Raw genomic sequence first — 17,522 nt, forward strand, 5'->3', positions numbered from 1 at the left:
GGTGATAAAAACATCACAATAATCCAATGATCTGAAAAGCTGTATGTTTGTAATAAATAAACCCATCATTGAGATTTTATTAACTTCAAATTGCTGCTTCAATCTGACTAAAATATGAGTCCACAATATTGCTTTCTCCAGTGAAAAAGTCATCTAGTCTTAATCAGGAGAGAAATCAAGCACCATTTGTCGGTGGATTTTAATATGAGAGGACAACAGGGGATAGATTTTTTAAAAATGAAAGTTATTATGGATTATGGACTCAAATTTTGGCCAGAAACTACGTTTTAAAGTTAAAATGCCTCGATGGATTTGTTTATAACAAACATGCAGTTTTTCACTTCACAAGATGTTAATTTATGGACTGGAGTCGTGTTGATTATTTGTGGATTACTGTGATCAGCTGTTTGGACTCTAATTCTGGTGGCACCCATTCACTGTAATGGATCCATTGGTCTGCTAAATTTCTCTAAATCTGTTCCAAATCAAATTTTCATTTTTTGGGGGTAAACTATTCCTTTAACTCCCTCAATATTTTTTTGGGGAAAAAGACGGGGAAAGATAATGTTCACGCTTTTACATTAAAACCTTTTTTTGCAGCTAAATAATTTATATACCAGATGGTTAAAGTGTTAATAATAAAATAAATAATTTTGTTCGAGCTCTTGCATGGAAGAATTTTGTAATCACTTGATTTTACAGGCTCGCTGTGATAAAGACATGTCCTTGCAGAACTGTACAGTCATTTTCTGTTCTCTCATTCCATGCAGCAGCAACCTTGAGGAGAGAAACGTGTTACAATGCATGTAACGCCACAAGAAAAACTACAGAAACCTATATGAAGTGAATAATTGAGTTTGATCGTATATTTCTGTGGGTGTGCGTATGTGTGAATGTGAGAAGGATTTTAGTGTGGGTCTGTGTGATGAGTCTATTCCCAGAGGATATTGATTGATTTTTTCACACCTCATCACCTGCTTCAGTGACTTCATGAAAAGTTCTAGTCCAGACTGTTTCACATCGTGCTTGGTTCACACTCCAGCAGATAATCATTTATCAATACATTTGACTCCGTTTGGTGCCTTCTCAGGAAACATAGGGAAAAAACAAGAGCTAAATTTATCAGTTAATCTAAGAGTACCATATTGCTGATAGAAGAGATGAAGCATGTTAAATTGAAGTGATTAAATTAAATTCACATTTGTATAGTGCTTTTCAGGATGCAATTCATTGCAAAGCAGCTTTACAGAAAATGAAAGTTATTACATTTAGGAGTAGCTTATCAGTGGTGACTATGTCAAGGTGATGTCCATATGACAGAAATGTACAGAAAAAATCATGCAGTTAGTTAATGACATGCATTCAAACAAACGGGGAACACTATTAACAGCAATGATTATATGTTGCGATTAAACTTATAGCAAAATCTGGTAGTTTTGTATGTTGGTTCAGGGCTGGCTTCATCTGAGGTCCTCGGAGGGGTTGGTGTCTTCTCTTTTCAGGTGTTCGGTCATCTCAGACCTTTGTAAGGGCTGGATCCAGACTGAAGCTTGTGTAATTCCTAGTTACCTCAGGGTTCCCATCCTGTGGCAGAAACAGAAAAGCAAAGTTGCTGTTCAAACCAAGCAAAAAAAATGATAATCTGTTCAAACCAAGCAAAGAAATATAATGTGCATTTGATCAGATATAACTGAAGTTATTAGGTTATGAGATACATTATGTGAATGCTTGGCTTAAGAGATGTGTCTTTAATCTAGATTTAAACAAGAGAGAGTGTGTCTGAAACCCAAACATTATCAGGAAGTCTATTCCAGAGTTTGGGAGCCAAATGCGGAAAGCTCTACCTCCTTTAGTGAACTTTGCTGTCCTAGGTACTACCAGAAGTCCAGAGTTTTAGACCTTAGGGAGCGTGATGGATTGTAGCGTAATATAAGGCTGGTTATGTTTGCAGGAGCTAAACCAATTAGGGTCTCATGAGTAAGTAGCAATATTTTGTAATTGATACAGAACTTAATAGGTAGCCAGTGTAGATTGTAAAATTGGGGTAATATGATCATATTTTCTTGACCTTGTAAGGACTCTAGCAGCTGCATTTGGACTACCTGTAGCTTGTCTATTGAAGATGCAGGACAACCACCTAGCAGTGCATTACAAAAGTCCAGTCTTGAGGTCATGAATGCATGAACTAGCTTTTCTGCATCAGAAACAGGTAACATGTTCTGTAGCTTGGCATTGTTTCTAAGATGGAAGAATGCTGTTTTTGTAAATAAATGAACCTGACCATCAAAGCAATATACAGTGATTCAGTCAGAATGAATGGAGCTTTGGAATGAGAAATTAATTTGTTTTTTGGACATTTTGATTATCCTTTCCACTGGCTAAATCAAGGACATACCAGCCTCAGCAACATTTGAATATGTAAACGGAATATGTAACGAATACTGTTAAAGAATACTGATGGTGTTCAAACACAGTTTGTATTCCACAGGCAATGTAGTCAACCTAATTTAACATAGTGCATATTGGAGTTAGTTTACTACATTGACTGTGGAATACAAATTCAGATTCAAACTACAGTTAATCTCAGTGCTCGCCCTCTTGGATGCAGCCCAACATATGGGCAAATCTCACAAAGAGGTGTTCAGGTCACATTTTAACCCAGAAATAAGAAAAAAAGAAATAATGTTTTGCATAAGGAAAATAACATATACTAGGACATTGTTTGCAGGACAATTAAGCTAATTTACACCCAAATTCTCATTACTGCAATGCAAAATACAGAGTCATTCTCATTACTGTAACAAGAAAACATGCATATTTATATATAATTTTAGTATTTAAACATTGATAGCATTTATTGCACGCCCTAACAATTAATTACATTTATTATTAAATCATTGCAAATACACTAAATCAGTGATGAAAATCAGTTAAAAGACCAAAGTACTTTCTCACAACGCAGTAAACACCATTTATAATGCCTAGACGCTCTTTGTTTCTTACAATCCCCATCACACACAGTTTCCATGTGTTTCCTTTAATAATAATGTTGTTTTGAAACCTCAGAGTTCACAGAAAACCTTGGACCTTTAGTTCCAGTTTCATATAATGTTTCGCTATTGAATAGTGGACAAATGACAGGAGACTATAGGGGCGTCAAAAATCACCTTGACATTAAAAGCAAAAAAAGCCATTTACTGTAATTCTCAGCCATGTAAATTCCTGTTCATCATTGCATACCTGTCAGAGCATGTAGCTGTGGGGAGGAATATAACCTTTGCTCAGGACTCAGGAGTCCATTTGTGTCTTAATCAAATCCCCCTGACTTGCACCTCTCTCTGACTCATAAAGTGCACAGTACAGCTTTTGTCTCCTGGGGACATGAATAGTTAATGGACAGGACTCCTTTGGGGTTTTACTTATGGCCACAGTGCCATAATGTATAACAACCTATTCACTCTCCAAAGATGTGCTTGGTTTTATAACTGCTATACTTTTGGAATTACAACTAAGTTTCAGAGTTAAAGGAACAGTTCACCCAAAAATGGAAATTTGCTGAAAATTTCCTCACCCTCAGGCTATCCAAAATGTAGACGAGTTTGTTTCTTCATCGGAACAGATTTGGAGAAATTTAGCTTTACATCACTTGCTCACCAATGGATCCTCTGCAGTGAATTGATGCCATCAGAATGAAATATGCACAGATCAAGCATGGTTTACAAACAAAAAACACGTCAAAACAGTTCTAAACACATATTGTGATGTTTTTATCAGCTGTTTGGACTCTCATTCTGATGGCACCCATTCACTGCAGAGGATCCATTGGTGAGCAAGTGATGTAATGCTACATTTCTCCAAATCTGTTCTGATGAAGAAACAAACTCATCTATATTTTGGATGGCCTGAGGGTGAGTAGTTTTTCAGCAAATTTTCATGTGAGCTATTCAATTAAGGTCTCTTACGAAATGTACTTAGAGAAGAGTATGGCTTATTTTTGTTCTAGTCTGAGTCTTTTTAAAGCTGAATGGCTTTGTCGAGAGACCAATTGTTTCTTGTTTTCATACACTCTTGCACTATGTAAGCTATTAAGAATTACTGTGCAGACTTTATGCAGCCAAAGGCACTATTTCATAGAGGATGGATCCCTCTGACGTTACCCATATTACACAATTTCACAATATTAACGCGCTCTGACAGCTGTCACATTTCATAAGAAGATTAGTTGTGGCTGTTTACCTGCAATGTCTGCATCATTTTAATCACATTTACTCTGTGTAATAAAAAAACAATAACATTATTTAATATAACAAGAATTTACCCCCTATTAAAAATGCTTCCCTAAATATAAAATATTTTGGCTAAATGTACACTTGTATGTTTGTAGGTGTATGAAATGAGCCCAACAATAAATAAAATGATGAAAAGTGTTGCAGTGTGTGTTTGCTAAAGCAGTGCCACAGTTCCCAAACCCTGAAACACTGACTTTACAAAGGTTTTTGCATAAAGTCTCAAATATACAGTGCTGCTTGAAAGTTTGTGAACCCTTTAGAATTGTCTATATTTCTGCATGAATATAACCCAAAAAATCATCAGATTTTCATGCAAGTCCTGAAAGTTGACAAAGAGAACCCAATCAAACAAATGAGATGAAAATATATACTTTGTCATTTATTTATTCAGGAAAATTATCCAATATTACATATCTGTGGGACTGATCAGCAGTTACAAGAAACGTTACTTGCACTTATTGCTGCAAAAGGGGGTCACACCAGATACTGTAAGCAAAAATTCACATACTTTTGCCACTCACAAATATTTAACACCGGATCATTTTTCTCAATAAATAAATAAATGACAAAGCATATATTTTTGTCTCCTTTGTTTGATTGGTTTCTCTTTGTCTACTTTCAGGATTTGTGTAAAAAAATCTAACCATATTTATGCAGAAATATAGAAAATTCTAAAGGGTTCACAAACTTTCAAGCAGCACTGTATGTGTATATATATATATATATAATCATAAGTACTGAGGAATGGGCTAAAATTCCTACAAGCCGTTGTGCAGGACTGATCAGCAGTTACAAGAAACGTTACTTGCACTTATTGCTGCAAAAGGGGGTCACACCAGATACTGTAAGCAAAAATTCACATACTTTTGCCACTCACAAATATTTAACACCGGATCATTTTTCTCAATAAATAAATAAATGACAAAGCATATATTTTTGTCTCCTTTGTTTGATTGGTTTCTCTTTGTCTACTTTCAGGATTTGTGTAAAAAAATCTAACCATATTTATGCAGAAATATAGAAAATTCTAAAGGGTTCACAAACTTTCAAGCAGCACTGTATGTGGATGTATTCAACAGTCTCTTTGCATTATTAGTTAGTTCCATAACCCTTGCCCTGTGCCCACACACAAATCTGCAAAAATACAGATCCAGAAAGACTGTTCTTTGTGAATTAAAGCCGCTTGAGACATTGTTCTCACACAAATCGCCTTTTCTTTAAAAGACATTTAAGTAGTTTAAGCACCAGTGCATGTGCTTTATTTCACTGAGCCTTTAAAGATATTACTGATGTTTCCTGTTTAATATTTTCAAATTATCGTTATGAACTATCCAACAGTGATATGTACAATATTTTACATGTCCTCATACTCACACAAATTTACATTTTTAATTTGGGTCAAATTTCTCCAGCAGTTTTATTTTAATGAGCACATATCATTGATGGGAGATCAGACAGTGTTGATTATTTGTCCACTAGAGGGTGTAAGTGCAGTACATGGGGCAAATGAGAATTTGTCATTAAAATTGAGCTCCAGACTCTTAACCATTCATTTTAAAGACCAGTGTTATTTTAGTATCACTGATATACAAGAATACATATTTTTTTGTTAATGTTTTGAATTAGATTTTATTTTCATATTTTAATTTTTGTTTTGTCATGTTTATTTTTTTTATAAATATGTCTACAGTTTTTATGGGTTTTTTTTCAATTAAAATTGATTTAGTTTTAGTTATTTTAATGATTCAACAACAAACTAAACAAAGACCAATGGCTGAAATAGCTGAAATAAAGTTTATTTTTAGTTAATTTTATTTTATTTCAATAAATGAATTTTTTATGGTTTTAGTTTTATTTAACGATAATAACAGACCACAAATGTAATAAAAGTTGCATACCACATACATTTTCCAGATACTATCATGAGGATGCATAACCTGATCTTAAATATGACCCGTTTTGATATCTCATGAGTAGAAGAGTCATTGTCATATGTGCCCTTTAGAGAAAAATAGATGTTGATCTGTGTAAATATGAAGAGAGCCGTGACAGTGACATTTAAAGAAAATGTTATTGTTTTTCGAAGAAAGCAAAGCGAACATGAAATGGAATCATATTTCTCCCCCTCTTCTCATCTGTTTTTCTCCACAGTGGGTTTCTATTAAATCAGTAGAAGGTTTTATATTCTTAATCAAACAAATTATACTGGCTAGAAGGGTCTTTGAAGCCTAATAAGAGAAGAATATGATGGTAAAATGGGGGTCTATAATCAAAAACTCAGCACATCCTTTCCACCAAGGTCTTTCTTGGAGCACATGTGCTCATTCGCTTATATTCTAAAAATAATCTTTCTTTTTTTTTGCATTCAGCCTCAATTTACTGTCAGATTCAGTCCATTCAGGTCCAACCACAGGACACCACTAGTTGCATAAGCAATGAATGTACACATATGTGCACCTTATATATGCTGTTTTGAAATGTCTGTCATTTAACTGTGTGTTTGTTGTTGCTTCTGATTTGCTACCAAAGTATGAGAGATGTAATATTAGATTAAAGCAATACGTTTTTGTTATCTGGAAAGTAAAAATTTCTCATAATTCCAAACAACATTTATCATTCATTTAGTAATAATATACCAAGAGACTATACAATGCAATAAAAAAAAAAAAAACCACAGACAAAGCCTTGAGGCTCAACAGATATCAAAGTGCTTGAGAACTCCCTCTGCAATTGTTGGTCAGTTTGACAGATTGATATTGGATTAAGAATATGGGAGGGGAATGTTTGTGTAAAAGCCTTAAAGCTGATTATTTTTTCCATGTAAAATAATGAATTCAGCTTATTATGCACAGATACACTATCTGTAGGTTGATTCCCTAAAAAGTGAAAAGCACTGTTGTATTCTAATATATTAATATATTCATGTGGCGAGGGGGGTGTGGTTCATTGAGGTCTGCAGAAGGAGTCGGGAGACGAGCGGTGAGTAAATAGGTCAAGTGCAAGATGATAAACACCTGTGTCTGATTGCCGTAACTGGCGTGGAGAGATCGGATAAAATGCCACTGGAGAATGGGAGGGGTAGCGAGAGACTGATGGAGAGCCTGTGTGTGCTTTTGGAGGCTGAGTGCCGTGAACTACTAGGAAATGAAGTGTTTGTTTGAACTGTTTTGAAAACGGGCACAGCGCAACTTTTTGTTTGTGCCTAATTTTCTTTTAATAAAAATGCACGAGTCTCAGTCAGCCGACCCTGTCTTCTTCCTTCCATACTTTGAACCTTGTTACAATTCTAATATATTTTGAAATGTAATTATTCCTGTGATGGCAATACTGAATTTTCAGCATCCATTAGTCTTCAGTGTCACATGATCTTTCAGAAATCATTCTAATATGCTGATTTGATGCTCAAGGAACAATTCTTCTTATCAATGTTGAAAGGAGTTGTGCTGCTTAATATTTTTGAAGAAATTGTGATAGATTATTTTCAGGATTCTCTGATGAATAGAACGCTACAAAAATTAAAGGTGCAATAGGTGATTGTCTTCAGAAACATTCAGAAACACAGAAAAGCTGATTTTTCTATCAATTAGTTGCCGTTAATCACTGAGGGTTTCAAAGAAAATATGCACACTCCATCAGACGGTTATTGATATATTTCCAGGGAAGGACAACTTTTTTAGCTAATAAATACTTCTATAGTCAATAATCAATGTAGCAACAGAGAAAATCAGTAATCACATTATTTATTTAGTTAATTGTAACCCATCTGAGTTTGAAACACATGCTACAGCCCTTTAAGCAGCATTAAGCAGAGAATTGCTGAGCTGTACAGGACCAGATTTGACACAAAAAAATCTGAATCTTCTTTATGCAAAACTGCTGCAAACAGGAGCTGTGTCAGCTGAAGTAAGCATTTTTGTAAATTACAGGGTCAGACAGTTTATTTGTTCTTGTATTGCTGGTGGCAGGATGCAATGGGTGCATACCACCATTTTACCATGTAAAGACTATAAGTGAGCTAAATTAAAAAATGTGTGTATTCTGGTAACCATTATCAGAATGACTTGAGCGCCCCGGTAGCAGAGGTTTGGGTCAGTGTGTTTCCAGGGAACGAGTATTAAATTAAGATTTATGCATGTTTCATTCACTGATAAAAAATATGAATGAGGTATGTGATATTTGTCTAAACTTCCTCTCTACAGGCTATTGGACAGCATCATGGCTTTTTATCATTAATAAAAAGAATTTAAAAAAAAAAACCTTAAGCAATCAAAAAAATGCTTGTTTTTTTCCTAGCAAAATGTGACCTTGCACAATAAATTACTAAATTCCAACTGCACTTAATGTGCTTCAAAACAAGAAAACAAAACAGAAAAATAGTTCCCAGAATTCCCTGTGTATTTTATCATACTTTATTTAAATAGTTACATTGCTTCGTATTTTTCATTTATGTAGCTACATTAGGGTGTTTTAATGTTGCATTTTATGTTGTATAGTTAATGTTTACAGCATTTATTTAGCATCGCATGTTACTTTGATTAGTCTTTTTTGTATTTACACTGCTGATACAATATACAAATATCATTTAAGGTTTAGGCTTAGGTCACTTATTCTGAACTTTGATTCATCACATGGCAGTTTTAAAGCTCCTGCATTGGCATGAGAGTTATTATCAGTATATTTTAAGGTCCAAAATAGATTTGGCAAAGTAGATTAGTATGTAGGCCTACTCATTTTATGAAATATAGCCACTAAAATGCCATCTAGGAGTGTTTGAAACACTGTCAGCATCTAGGCTATTTTAGATCGCTATCTTCAGTGTAGCAATAGCAAAGCAAACCAGAAGGAAATATCAGAGGCCAGGGATTTTTTGAGTATGAAGTCTCTAATACACCAAATAATAGTAAACAAAAATAATCAAGTTAAAACTACGTAGCCTAATATTATAACTAACTGGAAGCCAAAATACAAATAATATATAATAATATAATAATTATACTGATCTTAAGGATATGACGTGAAGTCAACAGCATCATCAGCAAGCGGGACCTACTAACCGTTGAACTGCCACACATTGCCAATATTATCGGTTTGTAAACACTTCTTTAGTTAACAGAGTATACATGTTAAAGCTTACACTTTCTGTGCAGTCTGTGTGAAGCAGAACACTTTGCTCTTCATCTTTGCTGGCGCTGTAGACCGACTCACGTTGAAGGCTAAAGTCGTGGGGTCTTAAGGGAGTTAACGAGTAAGCCAGTAGTTAATCTTCTCCCGCTGTGCTAAAACATAATAAAGCAAAAGTAATAAAGTTGGAGACCAAGCGCCAGAGCCGCAGCCTATCCCAGTGCAAAGACAAAGGGAAGGAAACCGGTTTTGTGCCGCTATGGATCCTGCAAAGTTTTCCAGGAAGCTGTGGAGCGCGCGTAAACAGCTCATCCTGATGCTCGCCCCGCTACTGCTGCTCCCTCTGCTCTTCGTTGCGCCACCAAAGGTAAAACGTTGTTAAAATCAGTCAACTGCTGCTTTGGTCTTTTGAACCCAGATGATGGTTAAATATGCATTAAAGCAGCCTAATTGTGGCAACCAGTTGATTAAAATATTGTAAATGTATGCTGATATTGACCGAATATTGTTCTTCAGCAATAAGACCATTAGCACGTGTTTCTTAAAGGGACATTTCACCCTAAAATTACAATTATGTCATCATTTACTTATCTTTATGTCGTTCCAAACCTGTATGACTTTATTCTGTGGAACAAAGAATAAGACATTTTAAAGATTGCTGGTAACCAAACAGTTCTGGTGCCAATTGACTTCCATTGCAAAAGAAAAAAATACCAAGATATAATTCAAAATCCATAGAAGAAGAAGAAGAAGGAAAAAAAGTTAGGGTAAGTAAATGATGGTAAAATGTTTTTTTTTTTTTTTGGTGTAAACTATCCCTTTAACTATCCCTGTAAACTAACTTTTTATATACTATACTTTGATATAGCCTATTATATTTAGAGGCACCCAAAACCATTTTAAACACAGACACACATGTTCAAATGCTGAAATGTCGTTGCTTTTGGCAAAATTTGAGTCTTTTGTAATAAAGACTGCACAGAGGCACCTTTGAAGAGAATTTTGTTTGTGAGGTTTTGAATGATAAACAAATGTATTGTCCAAACTGAAGGCAAAACTTTCTGTTTGTCATACATATTCATATTTAATGTGATTATTAACGCTGCACTCTACATCTCATACATCCACTAAGAATGATCTGGTTAATAATCAACTAAGAATGGGTTAGTTAAAAGTAACTGCAAAATGGCTCAGAAAAGTAAAGTTAATCGTGAAAAAATGTCCAGCTTCATTTATTTGCAAATGCCATATTTCACAGTGCCTTCCAAAGGTGTCAGAAGGTGTATGTGATGTGTCAGTAAAAGAATGTAAGACTTGTAAATTGAAATAATTCCACTTGATTTATCATATTTAATACAATGCCAAAGGACTTTAGCTCTCAGCCAGGTTTATACTAAAATGAATGTGCTGCTCTGTGAGAATGTGGCTAGTGAAAACTTTGCTGATGCTAAATTTACACATAACATCTGCGTGCCTATAAAATTAATTTCCATTCAGTCACAGTAATCCCTATTAAATCTTTCCTGTATCTACACATCCATCTGTTTCTTTATCAGGAGGGCAAATGCTTGTATGTGGTGCTGCTGATGGCGGTGTACTGGTGTACCGAAGCACTCCCGTTGGCGGTGACTGCCATGCTTCCCGTGTGCCTCTTCCCCACCTTGGGAATCCTGCCTTCTAAGAAGGTCTGTGTGCAGTACTTCCTTGAGACTAACTTCCTGTTCCTGAGTGGTTTAGTTATGGCATCTGCTATAGAGGAGTGGGGTCTCCATCGCCGCATAGCCCTCAAGGTGCTGAAGATCGTCGGAGTGAAACCTGCCTGGTAAAAAGGATTCTACGTTGAAATTAGGAGATATTTTAATCACCAGTCTTAAGTTTTAGTAATTGTAGAAGGTAAACCCATGGACAATTTTAGCTGAGATGTGCACACCTGACCTATTGTAAACATTACAATAGGTGCCTGAAGGTATGCACTGGTGCAAAAAGTGAAATGAAAGTATGGTCATTTACTCAAAACTGAATGTGTTTCTATACTTTAAAACTGAATGTATTTATACATTTTTCAACTGCACCATTTGACAGATTTAGCACTGAATACTAATGTGAATACAGGGTGTACTGAGTATATGATCACATTTTATCGGACTAGTTATTGTAGGAATGGTTGCGTAATAGTTTATTAGGTTTGGCTCTACTTGTCTTTCTTTCCTCTCCAGGCTGATTTTAGGCATGATGATCACTACCTCTTTCCTGTCAATGTGGTTGAGTAATACAGCCACAACAGCCATGATGCTGCCCATTGCTAATGCCATACTGGAAAGCCTTTTTGGGAATCTGGAGACTCTAAAAGAGAACTGCAAGGACAAGAGTGATCCAGAGGGTGGGTTTGGAGAAATTCATATTGCGTGTGTTACAAGCTAATTAGGAAATGAAAGTCCTTATGTTTAACATTTTTATTGAATTAAATCATGACATCAGCATATTATCAATGATTTATTTGGTTTGAGAATTTGTTTGTGTGTGAAATCAACCCGCACACATGAAAATATAATATACAACCTGAACGGAGAACTTTGAACTGAATTTTTCCAACAAAGTGCTTTTGTTGTCTGTCAAGATTCCTTTTATGTATAAAGAGATTGAGAATGCTTCTTCTTCATTTTAAAAATTCAGGCAGAAGCTTGTTTTTAATCTGAAATTCATTTCATATTAGAGAGGTGTTTGTAATGAAAAAAGTAAACATTTCATTGCAGGTGATTCTCAGGTGAAGATGCATGTGCTTCCTTTAAAAAAAAAACAGATGCTGGCCACAGAGGACAGGTAAGTGAGAATAATTAATCTGTGACTGTCTTTGGACAAGCAAACAAGCAAAGATCAAACACAATGGGCTTGAAGATTTGATATAAATTTACCATTAAAAGTCACACATCATCTAAAGTTCTTGCAGTAATTGCAGCAGCAAATGTAATAATGTGTAATAATATTATTGATAATCTAGACCCCATTGTTGGATTTTAAATTTAGCATAGCTGTATTTTCTGAGCCAAATGCCATGTGGACAACCATATGAATGTTGAATATGAATATGAGAACTTATTAGATCATCCTTTCATACTCTTAAACAATAAAGCCTGAATTATTATTAAGAGATTCTGTCCCTCTGTAATCTCACAGACCGGACTGGACAGACAGATCAGAGCAAAATAATCTGGAAGAAGTCAGAAGAGAGGCTCAATACCAGATGAAGGTGTGGAAAGGATTTCTGATTTGTATACCTTATGCTGCAAGCATCGGAGGAACTGCAACCCTCACTGGCACTGCCCCTAATCTGATCCTGGTGGGTCAGCTAAAGAGGTATATTTTTCCATGGTTGTCATGGTAAATTACCACAGTAATACTTTTGCATTCATTCTTTTATTCAACTACATTCATTTACTGGATGCTTTTATCTAATGTAACTTACTACTGAGGGATACAATGTAAGTAACTCATCTTAAGGATGCAATAACATGAAAAATGCTGCAATACAAAGTTCCAAATTGCCCGGAAGAGTGCAGGCTAGACATGTAAGTACAGCACAGTGAAAGAACTATAAACGAATAACAAGAAAAAGTACTTTAAGTGCTTATGGAAGAGATGTGGACATTTTGTGAAGACAGAAACACAGTCATTAATGTTATGGCTATAATGAATATTCCATTTTCCACTTATGCTCAGCTCTAAAATATTTAATTGGCAAGATTGACAGTGCAATGTGTGTAGTATTAGTTAAAAAATTCCTCATTCAGTATTCATGCATGAATGGAAAAGTCATGGAAATTCATGTATTTTAAAAGTGTCAGACAGTACAATACTGCACAGGCAGCATCAGCAGCCTGACAGATCAATTATTCATGTCAATATCAATGCTGGATGACACCATGGTGCTGTCATCTCCAGTCTGCAGTCAGCTCCATTATCTGTCTTAAAGGGGTCATATGATGTTGCTAAAAAGAACATTATTTTGTGTATTTGGTGTAATGAAATGTGTTTATGTGGTTTAAAGTTAAAAAAACACATTATTTTCCACATACTGTACGTTATTGTTTCTCCTCTAACACTCCAAAGAGAAAGGAAAAATTGAAATCGCATCATATGACCCCTTTAATGAAAAAATATCAAAGATGAGAGGCTGTATTCAGATCAGACTTCAGTTCACACAATTAAATCAGTACAATTAGTCCATTAGCTTTATTTAAACACTAACATGAATAACATTTCATTTCTCATTACCACTGAGACTTCATTTTTCTTTGTGCTACTGAAAGGTGTAGTACAAAGGTCTATTCATGGCTCATTTGTTACTCTAGTGTATGTATTCTTGTAGTCTATCTTCGTATATAGCTTTACTATGTGACACACAATCCTACATGTGAAAACAGTGTTAAACAGTCATCTGGCAGTTCAGCTGATTGTGCTTGTAACATTTACTGCCCTGTTTCGCCTAATGCATGCTAACAAGAATTTTGGATGGCACAGGCCTTTGAAAAAGCTGTTTAGTCAAGTAATTAGGTCACACACACCAACAACAACAAGAATAGAACATAGTTTGATTTCCACTCAGGAGTACCACAGAGTTTGAGGTGCCCCAAATCCCAGCTACATTAAAGCAGGTTTCCCAGGCTAGACAAAATTTTTACATTTACAGAATAATCGCTTTTTAGTAGTTAATGAATATGAAGCAAAGACATTGCATGAGATGTATGGAGCCAGATCGGCCTCAAAAATAACACATTTGCAAAACAAAATTCATAAATGCACAGCACAATTTACATTTACAAAATCCGATTCGTAAATTCAAAACGCAATTCATAAATACACAAGTAAAAGCATAAATATTTCCCCAAATGCTCACACAAATGCATCTTTATGAATTGTGTTTTGAATTTACGAATCGGATTTTGTAAATGTAAATTGTGCTGTGCATTTATGAATTTTGTTTTGCAAATGTGTTATTTTTGAGGCCGATCTGGCTCCATAGAGATGTGACATTATCAGTTTTGTAGATCAAACTGAGAATTTGAATGTACATGTTTATGGTCTTTTCACAAATTTCTAAACAAATTATGATTAATTTATGATGCAAAAAGAATTTTAAAATCAAGTCTACAATGTTCAAGGAGGAACCTTTAAAAACAGATAGGCCCTGTCTCAAATTCCACCCTAAACCCTCACGGTCTTCCTTTGTCCACATTTTTGTGACATAAAGCCACTTTGACTGTTAGGTAGAAGTCTGCTGCGGAGCTCGCCTCACTGCGGGCTCGGCAGAAGTGTGCATTGAGGGTGTATAGAGGCTGCAAAGGTGGTGCTCGTGAGCATCCTTCTGAAAGCTAAAATGACGAATGCATGCAGCGGCCTGTCCACAAGAAGTGTAAGACCACAAGTGAAAGTGCTTATATTTAGCAATTTTCTATTTTGATACAAAATGCTGGCATAGACTTCAAAAGTTCATGCAAATCCTAGTGATCCATGTTACCTATTATGATTTTAGAATGGTTCAAAGAACATCTTAGGTACTTTAGTCTGACCTTTTGTACAAAGGAGTTCACACAATCAGTGTAACAAGTCTACTTATTTCATCAGTACCTACAGCATCTTCTAGTTCTTCCTCATTATGTCATAACTTTTCTTTCAAAATAATTGTTTATTCAAATTGGTTTGAAGGGGAAAAAAATCCTGTATCTACATAAAATGTAGCTGAGTTTCTGACTATGCTGCCATCGGGGAAAATATTGAGCACAAATGGGTCTGAAAGTTACTTCCAGTTACTTCCTCTACAGTCAAAAATCTGGGTGTTATATTAGATAGCAACTTGTCTTTTGAAAATCATATTTCCCATGTTACAAAAACAGCATTCTTCCATCTTAGAAACATTGCCAAACTACGAAATATGTTACCTGTTTACTGAATTCAATGATGAACTGTCTTTAACTGGAAAATTAGTGTTTACTATTGTCATTTTGCATTATTGACACACTATTTTCCTAATTAATGCTGTTCAGTTGCTTTGACACAATCTGTATTGTTAAAAGCGCTATATAAATAAATTGAGCACAAATGGGTCTGAAAGTATAGCAACTGCTGTGTGAAAAGACTGAAGAGCACGTTTAGTGGATGCAATTTATTGCAGCTGTTGAGCTTGTTTGTTCATGACTTGCATGTAAATGATGCATTATAAGACAAAAATGTGAGTCTTGAATCAGATTATACAAACAGAGCGAGAGATAAACACAAAAGCAATTAACCTCATTATACAGTTTTCTTGCTTTAACTCATTGGCTGGATAAGCCAACACAATCTCATGGCAATTTGTAACTGTTTTAAGTTTTGGCAAATTGGTGGCTAATTCATATGAATTCGTACGATCTCATTCATGCCACTGTGACATTATGTTTAGGGGTGGAGTTCATTATGTTTACCCTCCTGGAGACCTCAGACTAAACTGTTTGTCCTTAAGTTTGGCTTACACATACTGTATAATTCATAAATGTCATGAAGTGAGAGATCAAATGTATGTACTGAAATTAAAACAGTGCAGTGTTGTGGATCAACCTTTAACATTTTAGGGGTTGATTCTCTGTGAATAAACCCGAAGGTGAGCTGTACATCTCAAATGGAAACTTACTCACTGAGATATTCATGCAGTGTACTGTATATTTGTTTTAGTTTCTTGCATACTTTAGATGCAATTAAATGAAGCTTTGTGAATGTAATCTGAATGTGTTTCCACAATCAGGTTGGGAAACATTTCCCTCAGTAACTCTTTCAGAAACAGGCTCCAATCATTTACCATAATTCATCACTGATGTTTTATCAGCTTAGAATGTCTTGTCTCATAATGACTAGACAAAAACCAGAGACAAAAGCAGAGCTGAAGTTACACAAAGTAGGTTCTACAGCTGATATGATCACCAGTAAGATTTTTCATTTTGCTTTGGCCTTTAATTGAAAAAAATGTATTAGAATGAATTTCAAAAAATAATTTAATTACAATTTGAAATAATAATTAATCTGGTTCTGTATGAAAAGGTCGATCAAGGCAGCATTTAATAGATACAAAACAGCTGACACTCAATTATTACTCCTCAGTTTCTGTGAAAATAATTAAAACTCTTATGTTTTCATGTTCTCTGCACAGCCTTATCTTAAAGTAGTGATAATAAGGTTAAAAGTGAAGCAAAATTATTTATATATTTTATATATATTAAGGTCTTCTTAAAGTTAGCACTAATGCATTAGTAATTTTTTTCAGTAACTATTGCTGCAGGTTACATTCCAGTAGTTAAAAAAAGGTTCCAGTAGTTGGCAACAAGTCAACACCTTTATGAGTGAGTCATTTAATCATTTATTCAAATGATTAGTTTGAATTCAGTTTGATTAGTTTTTATTCAGAAACGAAACACCTGCACATTTCTCAGGTACTTGCAATTCTGCTGTGGGGTTTTTAAACTGTTTTCATTGGCGGAGCAAAAACAGACAAACTAATTTCAATGTGTTGCATGTTTGTGTCTGTAGCTACTTCCCTGAATGTGACCTCATAAACTTTGGTTCATGGTTTGTCTTCGCCTTTCCACTCATGCTTCTCTTCCTCATTCTGGGATGGATCTGGATTGCTTTCCTCTATGGCGGACTCAATACACGGTAAGTACACAGTCTAAATGCATATGCAGAAAATGACAAGTGTACTATATCAGGGGTTTTCAATCATTTATAAGCCACAGACTAGGGCTGCACGATTATGACAAAAATCATAATTGTCAATTATTCCCTTGAAATTGCGGTTATTAATTACGAATATCACAATTTACATTGAACGATGTTTATACCATTGTTTGAAGCAACTGCATGCCATATTTGTATATGAAAATAAACAAGCCGAAAACACTCTTGAAAAACCTTTATTGCTTTTCTATAGTATTAAAGGGTTAGTTCACCCAAAAATGAAAATTAGCCCATAAATTACTCACCCTCAAGTCATCCTAGGTGTATATGACTTTCTTCTTTCAGACGAATCCAGTCGGAGTTATATTAAAAATTGTCTTTGATCTTTCAAGCTGTTTAATGCCACTCAGC

The 17,522-nt window shown here is 35.1% G+C and overlaps 1 protein-coding gene across 1 annotated transcript in view; it reads left to right on the forward strand.

Moving 5' to 3' along the window:
• The first annotated feature begins 9,537 nt into the window (after positions 1 to 9,537).
• Positions 9,538 to 17,522, forward strand: part of LOC107711835 (solute carrier family 13 member 3-like) — an 18,307-nt gene continuing 10,322 nt past the window's right edge. Inside the window, exons 1-6 of the mRNA XM_016516879.1 lie at positions 9,538 to 9,777; positions 10,967 to 11,232; positions 11,627 to 11,790; positions 12,164 to 12,230; positions 12,585 to 12,764; positions 16,965 to 17,090. Of these exons, the coding sequence (XP_016372365.1) occupies positions 9,670 to 9,777; positions 10,967 to 11,232; positions 11,627 to 11,790; positions 12,164 to 12,230; positions 12,585 to 12,764; positions 16,965 to 17,090 (911 nt within the window). The 5' untranslated portion in view covers positions 9,538 to 9,669. The remainder of the gene's footprint in view (positions 9,778 to 10,966; positions 11,233 to 11,626; positions 11,791 to 12,163; positions 12,231 to 12,584; positions 12,765 to 16,964; positions 17,091 to 17,522) is intronic.

This window comes from Sinocyclocheilus rhinocerous, unplaced genomic scaffold (assembly GCF_001515625.1).
Source record: "Sinocyclocheilus rhinocerous isolate Xijiao unplaced genomic scaffold, SAMN03320098_v1.1 scaffold988, whole genome shotgun sequence".
In the NCBI taxonomy this organism is placed as follows: domain Eukaryota; kingdom Metazoa; phylum Chordata; class Actinopteri; order Cypriniformes; family Cyprinidae; genus Sinocyclocheilus; species Sinocyclocheilus rhinocerous.